The following is a 20,989-nucleotide window of genomic DNA, read 5'->3' as shown; positions in this document are numbered from 1 at the left end:
TTATCAGGAAAGATTTATAGTTTGCATGTCTAAGACGTGTCTCCTTAACTGGTCCTCACAAACGAGACTTTACCAAGTGAATTCTTATTTCCTTAATGTGTCAAGATTTCAATTTATATCATGTTGAAATATTGATACTTGTCAAAACTGTCCCTTCCTAGGACTCAGTGTTATCCTAGAGCCATCTTTGAGTACTCAGGAAATACCAAATTGTCACTGCAATTAAATCCAATCTCTTAATTGTTTCTGTGCCTCCTGGTTGGCTGGGAGATCCTGTGCTTTTGTCCTGCTGCTGTACTCCCACAGTAGTATTCTAGTTTGTGAGAGTTTTGTGTCCTGTTAAAAGAGCCCACTCAATGTCAACTCCAGTTTTACAGTATTGGTAAGTTCTGCCCAGCTTTATATTGTTTTCCACTTTTCCTTTCTGCTGCCATTAAGTGTCTGTTAACCACGCTGTTCCTTGTGGAAGTGAGCATAGTATAACAGAACTTGTGGCTTTGCGCATTTCTAGCTGAGCTATATTGCTAAAAGAAGAAATGCATCTTCTCTGTGGTGTTATTTCTGAGGTTCAGTGAAAAAAAAATAATCCATTTGGGGTTTTGAAAATGTCTTTTCCGATTACCTTCATTGTGCGGAAAGTTCCTCTTTAATATTAGTGATTTCTGGTAATTCTTCTATTTAAAACTAGCTTATTCGGTTGGCTGTATAGCCAGTAGTGTTTCTCCTTCAAAGGACTTTTCATTAGATGAATCTTGTTCTGTGTGTGCCTTCCAGAACGGAATCGTGATGCTTTCCCAGAAGACTTGACACCACTGTAAGAGCTATTGGATTTCCTTCTTCTTGTACACAGTGCAGTTTTTAACTTCAGTGTCCTTTACCCAGGGCTGCTTAATGTCAGCACATGGTCATGTAAGGTGGCACTTATTTTGTCTATGTACCTAGCTAGTACCAGCAGAGTAGTTGCCTGGGCATGGAGATTGTTTCACTCTCATAAATGCCAGGAGTGTTTCCCTTATTTTCTAAAGCACTTGAACAAGATTCAAGTTGGAGGCAGCTATAAACCTGAAAAGTAGATAGGAAGGTGAATAATGGCCTTCATTCTGCTTTTGTTAGAACTTGCAATATAGCACCACTGCTTTTTTTTTCCTGAATGGTCCATGCTCAGTACCAAGGGAAGTGCTAAAAAAGAAACAATTTTCTTCACCAACATGTTTAGAATTTGTTTAAATAATAGTAATAATAAAAATGTTACCAGACAACTGTTTCATTTGATTTTTGAATTGCAGCATTCTCCCTATCTTCATCTCGCCAGGTGCCTGCTCTAAGTTTCCATTTGTGTCAGACATGCACTATGGGTAATGCTGGAGAGCTTGAGGTTTCTGCACTGTGGAATGTAGGCTAGAGTTGGAAGATTGAGTTGGATAGAGTTGGAAGTCATTCTAGATGACCTAATTTACTTCCCAGTAGGTAAATCAGTTCAAACTTCAGATTCCCTTCCTTGATTTTAGACTCCTAAAATCAATTTCTTTTGCTGAGTCTCATTCCTGCTCTTAGTAGTGAGTGAATGGATGAATCTGCATTTATTCCATCCAAGAAAATCAAGTGACTTCACAGAATCACAGAATTGTAGGGATTGGAAGCGAACTCTAGAGATCATCTATTTCAATCCCCTGCCAGAGCAGGCTCCCTAGACCAGATTGCAGAGGTAGGCATCCAGGCAAGTCTTGAACATCTCCAGAGGAAACTCTACAACTTCTTCATCCACACAGGTCTCCTGCCACCTTTGCCTGATACTCACAGGAACACACAGATCCTGAGCTTGGAAGAAGCGCTGTTTAAATGCTGGTCCCCTTACTTCCTAACACCTTAGTCCATGGGATAGCTCCAAGAAGGTCCCAGAAGAGATAGAAGTTGGCTCTCCTGAAGTCCAGGGTAGCAATCCTACTTTTTGGTTTGCTTTTTCTGCTCAAGATCTTGAACTCCACAATCTTGTGATCGGTATATCCCAATCTGCCCCCAAGCTTAACTTCCCTAACAAGCCCATCCTTATTAGTAAGAACAAGGTCCAGTAACACCCCACTCCTCGTCAGCTCCTATACTTTCTGATGCAGGTGGTGATCTTTTGCAGGAACACATTGCAGGAACTGTCTGGAGCATGTGTGCCTGACCATGTTGCCTTCCCAACAAATAGAAGAATTGAAGTCCCCCATAAGAACCAGCACCTGAGATTGTGAGGCTACTTCCAGCTGCTTGTAGATGGCCTTGTCAACTTTATCCTTTCTGATCAGGGGGCCTATAATACACCCCCACAAGTGTCTCACACTATAGCCTGCACCTTAATTCTTAACTGTAAGCTCTCCACTGGTACATCACCCTCCTCCAGGTGAAGTTCAGTGCATTCTAGCTGCTCACATGAAGAGCAACTCCACCACTCTGCCTGTCTTTCCTGAAAAGCAAGTAGCCATCCATGACAGCATTCCAGTCACGCGAACTGTCCCACCATGTCTCTGTGATCACTATGAGGTTGTGGCCTTGCAACCACATGCAGACCTCTAACTCTTCTGTTTACTTAGTGGTCTTTCATCACTGGTCCTGATAGAAGTTAAGTACATGTCTGAAACACCACAAAAGATTGGATTACCCTAAATGTTAGTGGGTACCTCCTGCAGTTGGGGTGGTTTTTCTATGCACATTTCCTGTTTGTTCTCCTGTTTTCATTCCCTTTATTTGTACATCTTTGTGTTGCTTACTACAGGCTCTAGAGCTATCTGAAATTTTAAGTGATATCATTTCTCGCTTTTTTTCCCCACAAAAGAATGCCAAAGACACCTAACAGCAGTGGTTAAAGAACATTTATTTCTTTTCGAAAGTAGTTTCCTTTGTGTTTTAGAAACGTAGCTTCTTCCTTTCCTCACCTATTCCACTAATAACAGCTTCTCACAAAGGAGATATATTATTCCTTAACTGAGTGGTAATTTTGCTCCAGATGTTTGGGGACTTTTGTCCTTATTTAATCTTCTTCCAAATCCTGCAGTAAAACAATAATCTTGTGCTACTTTCCTTGAAATATTGTAGTTAACCAGTGTGTGAGAAGCATGAATGACACAGGCTGGATAATCAGGAACACATTTTGCATAACAAGCAGTGTGTGGGGGAAAAAAAAAAAAGAAAATCTAATCTCATGCTTAAAATCTCACAGCAGGATATGTCAAAAAGGATTTTAGCGGTCATCTACTCACTAGTAGAAGTTTCAATCTGGTGATACTTGGCTTTTCCCTGTGGAATCAGAGTTTGACCATTGAGGAGAGGAGCATTCCTTTACTGCATGATACCTTGACAGTTCTATTCTTTATAATTTTGTATTCCATTGTTACTTTGTTAATGGAATTATGGAACAAATGTAAGTTTTGTTCCTGCTCAGCTACAAAGAAGATGAGGAAGTGGACAGGTGGGAAAACTACTTGTTTGTTATGTACAAATTGTTCTCTAGAATATTTGTCAAGGAAAACGTACAGAGAAATGGGAGAAACTCTTCCCAGTTCTGAATTGTTAAACTTCATACAAAGCACATACAATTTGCATCTGTGCATGCCAGTTGAAGTTTGAGTTATAAATTTGAAATCAGAAAATAGAAGTGAGAGCTACTGTATGGCAACTGCTGAAGCATAGCTTGAACCACTGATTGAGCACCTGGAGAAAAGACCCATTAGCCCTGGGAGCACAGGTGAAGGCAGTTAACCTGTGTGACCAGAAGGGGTGGGCCAGGCTCAACCTCTCTTAGATTTCATTTAAAGACTGACTGCCACTGAGGAAGGATCTCTTGTTGGAGATCTCTCCTTTGTGTGGAGCTTTTCCTGCGAGCCTAGGTCCTCAGAGATGGGTAAGTATTCCATTTTCTTCTTTGCTTGTAACATCTAACTGCATAGGACCTGTTGTTGTTAGAGCTACCAATGCCTCTTTAGTATAAGCAATTAATATTAGAACTTTATAGGATCAGAGCATTACAAATATCAGTCTTTTGAACAAGGAGGGATTGGTATTTTGGTGTTTCCATTGGGATGTATAATAAAAATGTGTAACCTTGGTTGGCCAGAGTTTCAGGATTTGCTGCCTGTATTCCCACATTTGTCCTCATAGCTTTTCCATGCTGAAAAAGAAAACTTAAAATCAAGGTACTAAAAACCAAAAATCTGTGTGATTTTCTCATAATATGAGCTCTCCATTTACAGAATAATAATAATAATAAAATCTGTGCCAAATGAAAGGCTATCCATGGTATTACTTTGTTCTGCTTTGCTTTTTTTTATACTCTGCAATTTTCAACTAGGTTACATGTGATTACCAGTAAGTCTTAGTAGCTTCATTGTTCTCTTTTGCTTTATGAACTCTGGGGTTGGACTCGATGATCTATTGAGGTTCCTTCCAACCCCTATGATTCTATGATTTGACCACTGATAACAAGATGTTTGCCTACAGGAAAAAAAATGAGCTCGCAATCTGTTGATTGCTCTGATGAGATTGCCAAAGATTGCATAGGTTTAAAGCCCAAGGAGCTCTGTCTCTTTACCTGATGGTGCAGGTTTTCTTAATAGTATGTTGAAATTAATGAACAGAAAACAGCCTATGAGAGGAAAACTTTGTTGTTGTTTTCTTTCTTTCTTTTTTTTTTTTAACTGTAATTTTTCATACACTGTTAAGTTTAGTTCTGGGGCTAAACAGAGGTTATCTTCTTCCAGTCCCTTATGATTTTCTGGCAGTAAATTTACTTTGTCCAAAGAGTGAAGCCAATCTGTGCTCTTATGACAGTCAGCAATTTTATGTTCAGATTTTGAGTCTGGATGTAGAAACAAAATAAAAATACTCCCAATTAGTCTTCTGGAAGTCAAGTATGTTTTTTACTTAAACAGATTAAAAGTATTTCTCAAATGAAACAAAATTTCAGAGTCACAGTTGATGTGAAAGTATTGGTGTTAAAAACGTGTGTTTTTTTTTCTTTTCCTGTTCTGTAACTTATGTGACCTTGTGTATGAATTAAATGCATTTTTTTCTCTCTCATGCAGTTTTATTTGTTGCTTGTTTTAGTTTGCTTTTATTATAGTGTGATGAGTAAAGGTAATCACGTCCCTCTGTGTTGTTCTTGCTTATGTTATCCTTCCTGCATGTATTGATTATGCGTGTTGGTTGTGATGGTGTTATACTAATTACTTTTGTTTAAAGTGATGGCACCCTGGTTTATCTATCTTTATACTAACCTGTTGTTTGTTTTTGCTTTTTCTGTTTTTGTTTGTTTGTTTTTGCTAACAAAGTTGAGTTGACCAAAGCTGACCTGCAAGGTAGAGAAGGTTCTTGTACTTCAATACTAGTTTGGACTGAAAGATGCTTTAGTGTAACATTTGGTGCCTTTTTTACTGGATGCAGTCACACCTCTGAGACTGGAGGAGAAAGATAATCCTAGTACCTACGGTGGTGGAGTATGGGTTGAAGAAAGACATGATTATGTTTTTGTTGACCTGAGAGGTTTGACTGTATCTTACACTCTTACGTCTGTAAGAATGAAGTTTGATTTCCTGAAATGGTCAATGATGGTTCAGGCCAAAAAGTCATCATGTATACAGATATAGAAGGTCATCAGAGTCTGACAGGATAGAAGAGATAACTTTACTATGGATTCTCAGAAGTGAGGCCAGGTGATGAAAGCTAGTTTTATGATGTGTAATGTAGAAGGAAGAAACCTAACCAAAACTGACAAATGGAAAACCCCTGAACAACATCATTGATCTCCACAGAGATATCTTTATGGAATTTAAGTTATAAAATCTACTAACTACAAATTTCCATAGGTGTCATTTTAAAAGTCATAACTGACCAATCATGAGTACTGGGTGAAGTGATCATGTCTCATTAGCAAGTACTTTTATACATGCCTTTTTTTTTAACACTTTTTCTAGGTCTTTCTTACAACTTTCTACTAGATAGTTTCCAATTTTTTTATAGGAAAGATAAGGCTCTTTCATGATGTTCATCTATGCATGAAATTTTTACTGATATATTTTTATTATTATTATCTGCTACATAAAGAGGGAGAAATCAGTGTTGTTGGAGACTGCCAAAAGGCTGAAGTCTGTGTGGATAGTGTTAAAATACCAGGGTAGTGCAAGTGAAAAGCATTAAAGGGACAGATAATAGTTTCTGTAGAAAAGGGGGAAAAGTTGGGAGAAAGACAGCAAAATCTCTTGGAGAGGCCAGATGGCCGTTGAGAACATACCACTTGAATAACAGAAAAGATGGGGTGCTGACAGTAAACCTACTGAAGGCTACTTCTTAGGAGACATGTAATAAAGGAAGGATTAACAGTACAATCATATGCAAATGCCCTTGATCCCTAGAAGTAAGGGAGGAAACCTGCTTGTTAGGAAGTTTAGGTTTTGATCCTACCACATTACCAGAGAGATATTTTCTAGGCCATTGAAATTCTATCCCTTTAAACTTGACAGTGAAAGTAGACTTCCCAGCTTATCTAGAGACGACACTATAGTTAATTAATTTGTTCCTGAATGTTGTGCAAGCTTACGATGATCCTTCTTTTCTATGGATTTTCTATGAATTCTGGTATAAGGGAAAGATGGGCTTTACACACTCACTCTGTTCAACAGTCCTGAAGCTGCAGATGGCATCTGTTATGGCGTCAGCTTAGTCACTGTGGAATTTTGTAGCTAAGCCACAGGTTTATTCTAAGACTTTGTTGCAAGAGAAAAAATACATAGTGTTTTTTAATAATGAGAGAGGGAAAAAACAACACTTGATGAACTCCTTTTCTATTCAGCATGGTTATTTTGAAGATGTGGCAATATTGCTGTTCTGATCTAGTGTATTAGATGCGATTTTCTATTTAAAATATTCACAGAATCACAGAAATGTAGGGGTTGGAAGGGACCTCTAGAGATCATCAGTCCAACCCCCTGCCAAAGCAGCTCCCTAGCCCAGGTTGCACAGGTAGGCGTCCAGGTGGGTCTGGAACGTCTCCAGAGAAGGAGACTCCACCACCTCTCTGTGCAGCTGTGCCACTGCTCCGTCACTGCACTGGGAAGAAGATCCCATGCACATTTGTGCAGAACTTCCTATGCTTCAGTTTGTGGCTGTTTCCCTTCATCCTATTGTCACATGCTGAAGAGTAGAAGAAAGGCATGATGATGTTTTTGTTGATCTGATAGGTTTTCTGTTTTTTTTTTTTTTGTCTTGTTCCCAGCTATAAGAAGTTGATGTACTCTGTATTACTGAAGTCGGAGATTTGGAGAGTGTTAGGTGCTGCTTGTAGGAGATTTCTGAAATTTATATAAATGTAAATGGAAAAAGGATGAGGTTTGAAAGAATACAAAGGGTGCATGGGCTGGGAATAATGTAAGGAGAAACATCATCCTGAGGGTATGCTGGGGAGTAATTAGCTCTAGGGCTGAGGTATTCTATGCCATTCATTTAAAATGTGGCAGGGAATTTGAGAATTGTTAATCAGCGACTGGTAGGTCTCTATGACTATAGTCAATGTAATCTTTTCCTTGTGTATCTGTCAGACTTCAGAACACGTGTCTGGGAGTTTTTGTTCCATTTTTGATATCCAGTGATGTGTATGCAACATGAAGAAGCCTTTTAGGAGCCAAACAGATTTGTTTGTTGTTTTTGTTTTCTAGGAGACCTCAGAACCTAAAGACTTGTCACAGCTGTTGAGGTTCATTCATGCTTGAGTTCATTTTGGTATTGTGTCCTTAACTGAATAAGAATATCTTCATTTCAGATTAAGAGACCTGATCAAGTTTGCACCTAATGGGAAATGAGTACATGATGTAGATTATTGCCTTTTCAGGAAACCAACCTTTTTAAATAATCTTGGCTATTTCAGAACTCAGAACCCATCAGACCATGAGGCCTGATAGCACAACTTCCACACTGCTTTAATTTGCAATGGAGAAAACTGTGTTTCCAATTCTCTGTACTTGTGTTGTTCACATACAGCACTTTCAGTCTTTCATTTTGACTCTTATTTTCCGTGCCTGAATGTTGTTTACTTCCTTGTCCCCCATCACATCTGATCCAGGCATACTCCCTTTTATGCAGTTGACTTTTTGTTGTTTTTTTTCCATCCTTCACCAGCATGTGTATGAGCACTTTTTTGAAGACCTTTTAAGTTGCTTAGAGTGTGAGAGTGCCAGAGTGACAATAGGAAGGAAGATAGGCAGGTACCAAGTGTCAATTTGCACCTTCTGTGCTTGGCTGTTAATGCTACTAATTCCCTTCTGTCACCATGGGGTAAATGTGCTTTCATTGGGATACCTACATATTTGTTATCTAAGTGCCCCTTTAAATTTTTAGACCAGTTACACTCTTGGAAAAGGAGGAGATGGCATCAAGTGAAGGGAGAATTCAGGTTTGATTGAAGCACCTTGTGAATGGTTATATTTTCAGAAAAGAGCAGAATGCTGGCTTTTAGGTTACTTTTGACTATGTGTAACTTAAATATGGAACCTGCCAGATCCATAACCTTATTTAGGTGATAAAAGAAATAGTGAATTCTTAGTAAAATCAGGAACTGAAAGAGCTCAAAGAGATGGCTTTGCCATCTTTGAAAATCCATTTAATTTTTAATTTTCTCTGGTTCTAGTGTGTTAAGTGAAAATCACTTTTACATTCCTGTGTTTTATTACCTATGATTCAAGATACAGGTTCTGACTTTCTAAATCTTGCACTGAACCTTAATTCAGCATGCTTCTGTTGGTATTTGATAGTTACAGCAAATGAGGTGCAGTTCATCCAATGAAGTGATTGTCCCATTGGATTCAGTCTCAATTTTGGTTGCTCTATACTCAGGGAAAAAATAAATTACTTTTTTGTTTATATTGTGAAATTAAAGAACTTACTGGGTTTCACTTAGTTTCCTCCTTAAACTGCTCTGAGAGGAAGTCCTGGAACAGAATTATATTATGCCTAATGCTACTGACTTCCAAGGCCTGATTCCTCTTCAAAAGCTGTACTGAGCTTCTGGAATATTGAATTCAGAATATCACTGGTTATGGAAGATGGGTACTGTTAGGAGGAGGTTATAGGTTTAACGTAGGTATGTATTGCCCATCATAAGGTCTAGCTGGTAGTAATAGAGGTTTCAGGTTCTTATGGCATTTGTGTTATGAACTGTAAGACAAAGAAGCTCCTTCTCCTGCAAAGACAGTAAAGATGTTGTGCATGTGTCACTTTCATATCTCTTCCTAACCTCTAACCAATTTTGATGATAAATGAAAGAGAGATATGAGAGCTATGGGAAATTTAGGGACTCAAAGTGAAAATAGACCCATAATACCACTGAACTTTGCCTATCTCAGATCTTACTGAGGAAATAACGTGAACACAAATGGTTCCTTTCAGTGAGAATGAATTTTTAGTGTAGGAAGGAAGGTGTTATGTGCCCTTCCTAGAATGGTTTGCTTTAGCTTAAACCTATTGCTAGTTATGTTCAAAGTGTGAGGCATTTATGTTATAATCTTGAAGGTATTATGTAGAGAAATTTATTTCTTCATTTAAATTGAAAGAATGATAAATGCAGTAGTGTATTTTTTAAGTTCCCTTCACTGTGAAGAGCTTATAAGCGACACAGGAGGAATGACTTCTCTTGCAATGGAGAAGTGCCCGCCTGTTGGATGAAACATGACAGTTGTAGTGATGTGCAGCAGTAGAACTCAGTATTTTTTAGTTTCAGCATGAGATACAAAGTATACAGCTGAAAGTGCCAGAAAGAGCTAGAGAGACGAAGTAATTTTTCCCAACAGAATATGGAAGTTGAATTTGGCTACTGTACTCTTCTAAGGTGATTTTCTTTGAATGCTTAGTAGTAAAAACTAATAAAACATAAGTCTAGCTGAGTACCTTGGAAGAAAAGTAGGATAATGAGCCCTTTCCCAACAAAATCTGAGATCCTGCAAGTTATCAGGTCCTGAGCTGTTTCAGTAGGAATTAAAGGTGGAGAAATAATGATTAAATGACAAGATTGGGGAATTTTGATTTTCCATTACGTGTTGCCAGTGCCCCACCTCTGCTGGTAGGTTTATTCTGGACAAGAAGAAAAAGTCACACTTCTGCTAGCAGGGTTTTCCATTCTGATTCTGTATGTACTACCCACTCATGCCAGGTGCCCTGTAGAAAGTGGATTAAGAGGCTGTGTCAAACCCGACTCCATACAAATAATAAAAACGATATACCTCTGAATAAAAATGCAGTCAAGGGAATTAGCAGATTTTGTCAGAATGTTGCAAATTTGAGGAGAAAATAAGTCAGTATGCATTAGTTAATTAACTGCATAGTGTGACTTATTGGATGTATCTGGTGCTAAGTGAAAGCTCAATCAGGAACTTTGCTTTAAAAATATAGAATGTTGAAAGTGTTACCGAAGGAAAGATATCAAAAATGGGCTTGAACCCTGGTGGCAGTGGTGTTTTAGAACCAATTCTATTGCTACAGTTTGTCTTCCTTTCCTTGGTAATTAGCACTAAAGGGCATGTGCATGGTAACAGTCTTCATTCTATAAGCCTTTCTGGGCTTCTGTCACTTTTTCTCCTTAATCCAAAATCCTAATCCCCTGTGGCATCCCTGCTAGTTGCTCTGAACAAAATTCTCTTGCTGCAGATGGGGGATTAGGACACCAGGCAAGGACTGTAAGCAGCAGGAGTAGCTGAACTCTCCGAGACAAAGATGCTTTTACCATGCAAATGACCTGTAGTACTAAGGAGCCAGGCAAAGCATAACACCCAGGGTCTATGCTGTGCTGTCACAACAGCAGATCTGGCTTCAAGCTTCCTTTTATTGCCAGCCTTTTGAAATTACTCATCAGATGGTGCTTATGGATGATATTTTTCTATTCTTTTAAAAACAGTTTTCATCTTCACAGTTGCTTTCTGTAAAATGTGATACAGAAATCATAATTTAAATGCTTTGGAATTATGGTCTGACAGCACCTCAAGCCAGTTACTAAGGGTTCATGCAAGCCTACTCTTTGAGTTCTACTATTCCTCTTGTGGCACTTGGGCAGAAGATATCTCCATTTTGATGATGTCCATTTTCAAGTACAGCTAGTGATTAAAGTGTTCTCAGATAAGTGCGGGAAGAGAGGAAAATTGTCATTGAAAATGCTGTTCTGATCTTTGAGTTCTTATCCTCAGAAATCTTAGACAAAATGACAACTAATATTCTGTTTCATATTCTTAAACTTCATCCTGTCTTTTTGTGGGTCAGGATAAGTTTAGAGTAAGTGTCAGACCCCAACCTGATACGTATCTGTGGGTCTGGTTATATCCATGTCTTCTACAACTACAAAGGTAAGGGAGAAGCGTGTACGTACATGTGCCTGCTGGCCCTTGCCCTACAGTCTTGTCAGCACTGTCATAAACCTAGAGGTGATCTGTTTGCTTCATGCTGTGCCTGTGAGACCTCTGGGATTCATGCATCTGCAAATGACTTGTGTGGGAAGAATATGTGTAGGGGAGGACTGAATAATTCTGCTCAACTTTCTTCTATGGTAAGAAGGTGTTACTGTGGCTGCTGCTGTGTCTTTTCAATATGTACATTTTTTTTCTCAGCAGTTTTGTTGTCCCTGTTATCTGCACTCACTCTTCTGCTTAGAAGTTTGGTTATAAAGTATGTAATGTATAGTGGAATAAAACAGCTTCGAGTCTGGTTAACTCCTTGTGGATGACAAACTATCACTCTGATGTGAAGATCACTCTTTTTGGTGTTATCTTGATTGTGTCTTTGCAAGTTTATCTGGGTGGAATAGCAAGGGTTAGCTCCAAACCATAAACAATGAAAGACTGTTCTGTTAGTGATGGCTGCATTTCCCAAAGGCTATGGAAAGCTGTCTAGTACAGAAAGAGAAATCTCATGGAGTAATGTTGTGGCTGCATTATTATTATTTTCTTGGTTGTTTTTTTTTGTTGTTTTATAACATCACACTTCCAGAGGAACCTACACAGGAGGGTCTTTGGGTGTAGGGTAAAGCATTATTCATGGACCTATTTTCTAGCCTGCATTTCTACAACAAAGGAGTATCATACTTCAGGGGAAGCACGTGCACTTGGCAGTGTTTCAGTTACCTTTGCAGAGCATCGTATTTAATTGTATATTGCTTTGAGTGAGCATAGAACATAGAAGTTAGGTCTGCCTAACAGGGAATATGTTGCTGTTCACTCTTCTTCTTTCTTGTGTGCTACAGTTTGCTGTTTTGTTGCGGAGTGTACAATTGTCTGTGTGCTCTTTTACTCAATTTTGTTACAAGTCTAAGAATGGAAAACAGTTTTATTAGTACTTTTTCTGTTCTGCATGAGAATGTTCAGTGGTAATGATGAATTGGAATTGCTGTGGGTCTCACTAAACTTATTCTCTCAGCTTTGTTTTGCACTGTTCTTGTCATCCCTTCTTCAGGACCAAGCACTACCTGCCAGGAAGATTCCTGTGCAAATCAGGGTATCTGTAATCAGCAGTGGGAAGGCTTCACCTGTGATTGCTCCATGACTTCGTATTCTGGGAGCCAGTGTAATGACCGTAAGTCAAATTTTTTTCCATTGGTTTACAGAGAGCAGTGAGTCCTGATAGATTATAGCATGGAGAGTACACAATTAGTTTTACTTACAGTGGACATAAAGCCTTTCCAATGATAAATCCAAATTTTGTTTCCTAGAAAGGTTTCTTAAAGCATGCAGCAAATTATTTTTAATTGCTAAAATTAAAATATGGATGTATATACTTGATATATGTGTATTTTGGAGGTGGTTGTTTTTACTTCTGACGATCAGATCAATGACAATTATATTAATGGAAGTCCTAGTTTAGAGAAGCCAAGACTGACTAGTACTATGTATACTATTAACGTAGGTACAAAATATCTACATCTTGTATACTGAGTAATGCTTTTGTGTTTTCATTCGAACTTTCCTGGAAGAGAAATGACAATGATATAGAACAGCTGAGCACTGTTCTAGATTTTCTGTATGTGAAGATGAATGTTTTAGAATTACTAGAATCTTTTACTGACACCAAGTAGGGGTCAGCAGCAATGTTGTGCTTCCTGGTATGTTGATATGCTTTTCAAAACAGTAGATGTTATGTTGTTGGACAATGTCTACTAAGATCTTGGCTAAAACAGTTAAGCAAACACCTGAAGATCTCTTTTGGAGTGGAGGTTGTTGGCCTTCAACTATTTGGCTGCTCATCTTAATAAGGCCTTTGCTCTTGTCTGTAGGAAGCAGGTCACTTTTGCTATTTTCTTTCTACTTCTGTTATTTAAGCAGATAGCTAGTTCCCTTTTCCTTCCTTGCTTCAAAGCCTGGAACAAAGAAGCACATGGTATTGGTAGTGTAATAAGGATGATTGTAATCATCAATAATTTGGTTAATTGTGTGCAGAAATTTTAAGCCTGGAAAAGTCTGTCTTCATCTCGTTAGCTGTTGCTTTTGATTATGGGTATTAATGAGAAAATTTGTTAGAAATAACAGCAAGATGTGTGTTATTACTTCAGTGTCATACCTGTGTTCCTTCCCCTGAGAGTTTGAGCTATGGTTGAATTGATGACAAATATGACAAACTGTTTAACAAGTGTTGACAGTCTGTTCCTGCTGAAGGCCAGAAAGCCTGCATTTGTGAGCCTTTCATCACTTGAAATGTTACCTGAATTGCTCTCCCCTTTTTACAGTACAGTTGTCTCAAACAAATATTGAAAAGACCTCTCTCTATTTTGCAGCACTGGCTGTTTAAGAAGGGTACTAAAGACAAAGATCTAGAGACTTCAGTGTCAGATCTGTTTTTGGATTGAATTGGAACCTGGAGTGACTCAGTTGGGTCTAGAAGAAATGTTTCATACCAAAGCAACAGGATGTGACACTGGTGTTCTGCATTTTTGTTTTTATGTTGGTTTTTTTTAAGTGGTATTTGAAGGAGGGGAATTGGAAGCCCTATTGGACATCCAACTTTCCGTTCCCACACTCCTCTTATTCAGTCATTCAGTTTAATCTTATAAGGTGTTATGCTTAACAAAACAATTGTGTAGAATAAATGCCTCTTTGGAATATATTGGACTGCATCTAAGTAAGTGCCATGGAAATCTCTGAAGAGAGGTACTGTAGTTTTGTTTCTAATATGCTGGACTTCACAGCTCCAGAATGCTGTAGTTCTCTTGTTATGCTGTTGCTAATGTCTTAAAGCAGGCTATTAGTGTCAACAAGCCAGGTTGTTGTGGTTGTAATTGGAGATCCCTTATTGCTTTTTTAGAGCTGATGGTTAGAAACCATGCAGAACAGAGATCGTAGTTAGATTTGAGAGGAGATGACTTGAGCAAGGTAGCAGCCAGCTTCCTAGTGTCTGGCCTGACTGGTGATTTAGAAATGCTAACAGGAGGTTGTGGGTTTTAAAATGGTCTGGAAAGGTAAGTCACATGGATTCCTGAAACACAATGGGACTGCAACCAGGATCTTCAAACTGTGCGTATAACCTTTTTGTGTATTTTTTGAGTCTTTGCCTTATATTAGGATGTTAAAAAGAGTTCTGTTCTTGGTTGCCTACTTGTTATGAAGTGTTATGTATTGTGGAGAGAGAAAGTCTTACTTCCTTTTCTCATCCATTATACTGGTTGTTGTTATACCTGGGTCTAATGGAGATGAAGGCATTTATATATTGAGTTACATCTTCTTTAGACTGGATTCATGACAAGTGTTGTCAAGTGTAATTTGTGTGATCTAAAGCCATACTACTGTTTACAAGACAGTCAAACTCTTTAGTAGAATGTGGAATATTGATTTACTCAATAGATGGCTAGTCCTTTATTTTTAGTGTTTTGTTTTTTTTTTACTGAAGTGTGGGTTATCTAAATCAGAATATTTGAAGTCAGTCGAACAGATCTAGGTTTGCACAGTGGAAGTGGTAGCAGAAGTAGGACTAACTTGAATGTATTTAATCTTTCCATTTGTTAATCAACGCATGTATCCATGCTGGGAATTTTCATTGTCACATGTTTGCAGAATATTTTAGTGGCTCTGAGATAGGTAAATGACATGTCTGGTGTTCTTTGAAATTGTTAGTTTTGCAAGTGGTTACTCTACGATACAGGAATTCGCCATTAATACACTGCAGTTTGTGCTCAGGGACATTAAGCAACCAGAGTTTTGCAAGCTGTGCAGAAGTGTAACTTTGAGAAGATAAGGTACCAGAACTGGAAGTTAACCCACGGTATTAATAAAATAATTTCATATGAGAAGAATTCCATTCTATATACTTAATTGAAGCAAGTTCTTTACTGTGATCGCAGATGAAATTGTATTAGTTACACGCTCTACGTTACCTGAGATGTTATCTACTTAACTCTTGTCCAGCTTTAGAGATTCCTTCTCTTTTTTTCTTGTCTATTTAGTCAGAAATGATATTTCCTTGTGTGCCCAGAGAACACATGTAAAAAGAAGAAAAAAAGAAACAACAAAACACTTCAGTGATCTAGCTACTGGAATTGGTTATGTGTGTGTGTCAAACTAGATGATAAAACAATGCTTGTTACTTGGTGCCTCCTGCAGATGGGTAGCACTGGGGGTCAAGCTTACCTGGAGAAATTGTCAGACTAACACAAGTATATATTAATGAAGGTTGTTTGTCTGTAAAAGATCAATAGCCTGCAGCAATGATGAGTGCAAGGAGAGTATAAAGCACTTTTTCAAACAGCTTATTTGCGTTGAAACTGTTAAGTTCATCTGCTGACTATTGATACAGTCTTTGGAGTGGGTGGGTGCACTATTCATTTATTTGTAATCTCTGGCTTGTAATATTTACTTGGTTTAAAAACAAGGCTTTGGTTTATTTACCAGCTGCCTATACTTTTTGACGTTTGTCTTCTTGCGTGCATATCTTCATTTGCTTCTACTTTGCATAGCTGTTGATAATCAGAGACATTTTCTTACCTTTGGATTGGATTGTTTGGTTTTAAGTGCAATAGGTCTGTTTTGGTTTTTTTTTTGCATAACTAGTTAGATTTTTCTCCTAAGAGTCCTTTCTGTCTGATGCGTAGTCTGTATACTCCTTTTGTCTTCTGGTGAATCAAATTTGAAAAAAGAAAGGTGACTTTAGTGACTGATGACTTTGTTCTTCTTTAGCACTATCGTAGGAGGAGTTTCTGTGAATTTCAGTTCTGTAATTGCAGTCAGTGAGGCTTGCTATCAAGATCTTTTTCTCGACTTTGTAAGGAAGGTTATATATTAAATAAGAACTAACAAAAAATAACATATCAAATCTAAAAGTAAACTTCAGAGTAAAGCACCATGTTTTTGGTCAAATTAAGCTTGCCTTGCCTTACTGCTGTGCGTGTGTTATGGATGTGCTGCAGGGATACCAGAGTAACATCCCTCCTCTTCTACTCATGTCCTTCCCCTACTCCACATCTTTACTCTGAGATCCATGCAAACCACTCATGTTCTGCTCTTATGTTATTTGTTCATCTGAGCAATTATAGCCATTTCTACAGAAGAATTCAGATCCTCATTTGGTCTTTCCTCTCATCAATATTTTGATTTTGCCTCCATCTGGGCCAGTTTTCATCCAGACTTGGACAATACTGATGCCAGCATACTCGGCTTAATTTACTTATAGAAACCTTTTTCACTGTGTTTGATTACCAAGCAATGATTTCTAATGTGCCTAGCTTATCCCTTACTGAGTCAGAGAGCAAGAGGTTGCTAGTGTGTAGAAAATAAATCTGTATAGACTTCATTAGTCATGCACAGCTAAACCAGTCAGCTGTTTAAATATCAGCCCACTGAGGGATTTGCCTTTGATACTACAGAGACAGGCACCCTACATTAAGCAAGAGTCACCTCTGATTTATCTTGAGTGATTCATACTTCTTCACAGCAGATCAGGCACCCTGTGTAACTCTTGCCTCCTCATGATTTGCCCTCACTTTGTGCTCTTTTAGGTGCCCTCTACTATAACTTGAATTTTCTGCCTGATGGCTCATTTGTAGTCCTTACCCCAAGCCTTTAGGGTCTTCTGCCTCTGAATGAACTTATCCTCTCCTCCTTCAAACAGGAGGGAAATGCAACTGAGGACGTTAGCACATGCTGCAAATTGTACTATTGTGATCTGGGTTGTGAAGCCTGCTTTTACCCTTCCTACTGCTGTTTATTTTCATTTGCACTGCTTCTCCAAGATTTGTAATGGCTTTAGAGCAGTGATCTGTCTCTTACTTTTTACTAAAGCACCCTGGACATTTCTGTTGCTTGGTAATAACCACTGCATAATTGATTTAACATTTGGGTGGCTTAAGAATGCTTGTTGCTTTTCTGTTTACTGAAAAGGCATTTCCCCTCCCTTGAGTAATAGCTATGAGGATGAAATCAGATTGCAGCTCAAGAGCTTGCTTGTCCCAAGTGCCCTTGGAAGTCATCCAGGATGGGTACTGTTGTTAAAATCAGGGAGGAATTTGGGTGTCCCTGGGCTGGGTGAGAAAGAGGGAGTTAAAGTGACAGATGCTTTTAGAAATTACTGCTTCTGCACTTTTCAACGCCTCTTCAAGGTGCCCTGACAGAAAACTTTTTTTTTCTCAAATTTGAAAGCTAGCCAACTTTATCCTTTTGTGATCCCCAAAATGCAGCTAGGTCTCTGGTGAGTGATTTAATTACGATTGCTTCAACAGCTTGGCAGAAGGAGCATTTAGCATGAGAACTGCAATCAGTCACTGGTATCTGTGTGCACCTGTCTGCTGTCAGCACATGAGCTATGGCCCAGCCTTGCTACAAACTTCAACAGGACAGGAGGGAGACTTTCTACAGTTGGCAGTGATGACAGCTTTTGTGTCAGCCCTTGAGAAATTTGAGCAGTTTCTTAATTCTTTCTGACACACTGGTCAGCAGCTATGCCATTTCATAGACATGTCATATGAGAATGCTCCCATAACGTAGCTCTGTTTTGATCTCATCTCTCATTGATTACAGTATTTTTAAGTGATACTTTTTGGTCATTATGGCTCTAATTATCACTTTTTGTGTTATAAGCAGCTGAGTGACACTAGGTATTTTGCTACATGAAAGAACAGGTCTCAGAAATTGTTCCTTAGGTAATGGCACATTCAGAGTATGGTCTTTGAGAAGGCAATTATGTAAGTTGACAGCAGTACCAAAAACGTGGTACAAAAAACATACAAAAGTATCTGTTTTGGTTCTGTCACACCACACTTGGTTTACTGATCTAAGTCTGTATTTTCAGTAAAGGTAAGTTAGTAAATGAAGTACTTTAACCAGTCAAATGTAACAAGAATTTGTTGGATTTCAAAAGCAGATTTTTCTTTGTAATGTCCTCTATGTGTCCATATTTTCTTTGGGAAGTAGTAAGTGTAAAAACTCTAGGAAAACACCAAAATGGACTTCAACCATCAACTTCATTCTTTTAAAATTCTCTTATGTCTGCTAGTTCAGAGAAGTTGATACAGTGCTGAATCTGGAAGTTGATGGCTAATGTAATTGAATTTTCTATGCAAAAGTCACCCTGAGCTTCGTAACTATTATTTTAAGTAGATTCTTTTTTTATATATTGCTATGGAACTTCGATGCTCCATTGTCGCTCCCCAATACTCCGTATGAATTTTATATCTCATGTTGATGAAAGCTGGTATTTTGGGCATTATTCCACAGCAGATGAAATTTGAATTTGTTCAGAGAAAGGAACTGTTGCAGAAGCCTATTAGTCTGTTTGCAGCTGTTCTCCTGTTGACTTGCAACAAAATACTCCAGACACCTATCAAGGTGTGGACACAAGTGATTTTTCTTTGATTACGGCCTCTTCATCCCACAGACATAACTGGTACTACAGTTTATGAACATTTGAATCTTATGTTGGGCCTAATTTCCTGCCTGGAAGCTCTGGCTTGCAGTAGCATACTCTGTATTTTTGTCCCAACTGGGTTTCTCATCTCTGCAATGCTCAATCAAGTTAGATGTGCTTTTAAGTCATTCTTCTAATGTGTGGTGAGGGAAGTGTAATGGTGTTAATGAGATGGAATGGTGTTCACATATCCAGGAAAGCACTAGCATGCAGCTGTCTTGTAGCAAAACGTGTAATTCTTTCTTATTCCTGAGGGGGTTCTCAAGGTGATTTGTGTTCATTTGCTCATGTGGGAAACAGTTTGTAAAGAGAAGCTAGTGTTAAAGGGTAGATGGGAACAAGCAGGTGAAGATAGAATTTGGTCTTTGTGGTCATGGACTAGATTTTGTTTGTGGCAGTAAATACAAAATTATTTTGATTTCAGTGAGCTAACCTGAGTTCTATGCCAATATTGCTGAGATCAATGTCTGGTTTGCGATGTGCCCTGAGTCCATATAGCAAACAGGCCAAATTATTTTAATATATACGTGTGTGTATGTTTTATACTTCAGGCTGAAAACTACTTCTAATTTTACAATAAATAACATGGTCAAATATATTTATAATAAAATATTTACAATGCGCAAATATTTAAGAGTGCCAATGTGCAGAGGGATGTAGGCAGTGCTATGAATGTTTTTTTTTCTTGCTGGCTTTTGAACTTGCAAGGCAGATGGCTGTGGTGAATCAGAAGAGAAATCCTGTATGCTTTTTTTTTTCAGTGAGAAATATTGGAAGGAAAAACAAATGCTAGAGGAATGAGGGGTCCTGAATGAGATTCTCATTTATTATCCTGGCTGTCTAATGTACTAATTATTGCCTGTCATTGAAAGAAGGCTACTTATTGATCTCCAACTGAGTTTAGCTGTATTTGGGGATATATCTTTGTTACATTGCAATCTTGTTACCCAGGAGCTGGTATAATAATCTCAGCTGTAGAACATAGGGGATTAAGATGCAAGATCTTAATTACAGTGATCTTAATAATGATTCCTGAGTGGCAGATTGAAAGTGACTGCTTAGGTACTTGTGAACTGTGCACAGAGGAGCACTTCTTGTGAATTTGATTGTTTTTTGGTATTTGAGGCCTGTGCAAATCCTGGGAGTGGAGCACTGGACTGATTGCAGTTACCTTGTGTTGTTTTTAAAATTTTGAGGTGACAAACATCTGTGAAAGGAAAAGCCCTTCAGAGAAAAAAAGAACAGGACTTCTATTGGAGGGAAGTGTCCAGTTAGTTATATGTATATTTTTGGTGAAAATCTTGGAATAGTTCTGAGCCGATGAAAATGAAAAAAGGACTAAACAAATGGAAATGATTAATTTATTTTAAAAACGATTGGAGATCTCTAAATACGTGAGAAAGTAGACAATCTTAGTCTCAAAGCATTGACCATACCTCACCCTTCTCCTGCCATGTGACTATCTCTGGCTCTTTCCAGACCAGTGCTCAAGATGAGCAGTATGAGCTTGGGTTCCAGGTACCCTCCTTCATGTGGAAGATGCCCTCCAGGTGTTTCTGTTGCAAACATGGTGCTCAGATGTAATCATGAGAGGGACTGGAGCAAGGAAAAGAAACAGCTCTTGCCCCAGAAAAGATGTTTGATATTTGTTGTGTGCTTCTCTGAATCTTTCTACCCTCAATCTGAGTGGTTTTGTTTGTGCTCATTGAGGAACTATCTTAGACAATGTAACTGACCTTAAGACTAGAGTGTCTTGACTTGACATTGGATTTAATAATACACCTGACAAATACAAGCATTTTTTTTCTTTCAAAGGGAATCTAGTGTGTTGATTTTGAGGAGTGTGTGGTTGTAACTTTATTTCTCTTTTTTTTTTTTTTGAAATCTAATTGCAGTGCTTGACCACAGCAAAGCTGATGTCAGGTTTGCTGGCTTTCCGTAACTGTCATCCTTTTTTCTTCTTTGCTTTTTCAAATTGCACTAAATGACCTTCTGTCTGTTTCTTCTCTGCCCTGCTGATCTCAGGCAAACGATGAAGATAGATAGCAATATTAAAAGCTATCCATCATATGGCTTATAGGTCCCTTAGAAGCACCTGTGTCTT

General features: G+C 38.4%; 1 protein-coding gene across 12 annotated transcripts in view; it reads left to right on the top strand.

Annotated features, from left to right (window-relative positions):
* The window catches only part of NRXN3 (neurexin 3), an 877,901-nt gene that overhangs the window by 362,460 nt on the left and 494,452 nt on the right, over nt 1-20,989 (top strand). For all 12 annotated transcript variants that reach the window (XM_065751885.1, XM_065751877.1, XM_065751894.1 and 9 more), the window contains one exon: nt 12,457-12,576. In XM_065751885.1, coding sequence (XP_065607957.1) covers nt 12,457-12,576 — 120 coding nt within the window. The remainder of the gene's footprint in view (nt 1-12,456; nt 12,577-20,989) is intronic.

This window comes from Cyrtonyx montezumae, unplaced genomic scaffold (genome assembly GCF_038088225.1).
Source record: "Cyrtonyx montezumae isolate F1298 unplaced genomic scaffold, pur_monq_1.0 scaffold_10, whole genome shotgun sequence".
Lineage (NCBI taxonomy): Eukaryota > Metazoa > Chordata > Aves > Galliformes > Odontophoridae > Cyrtonyx > Cyrtonyx montezumae.
The sequence above is the reverse complement of the archived record's forward strand: the minus strand, read 5'-3'. Positions and strand labels throughout refer to the sequence as shown.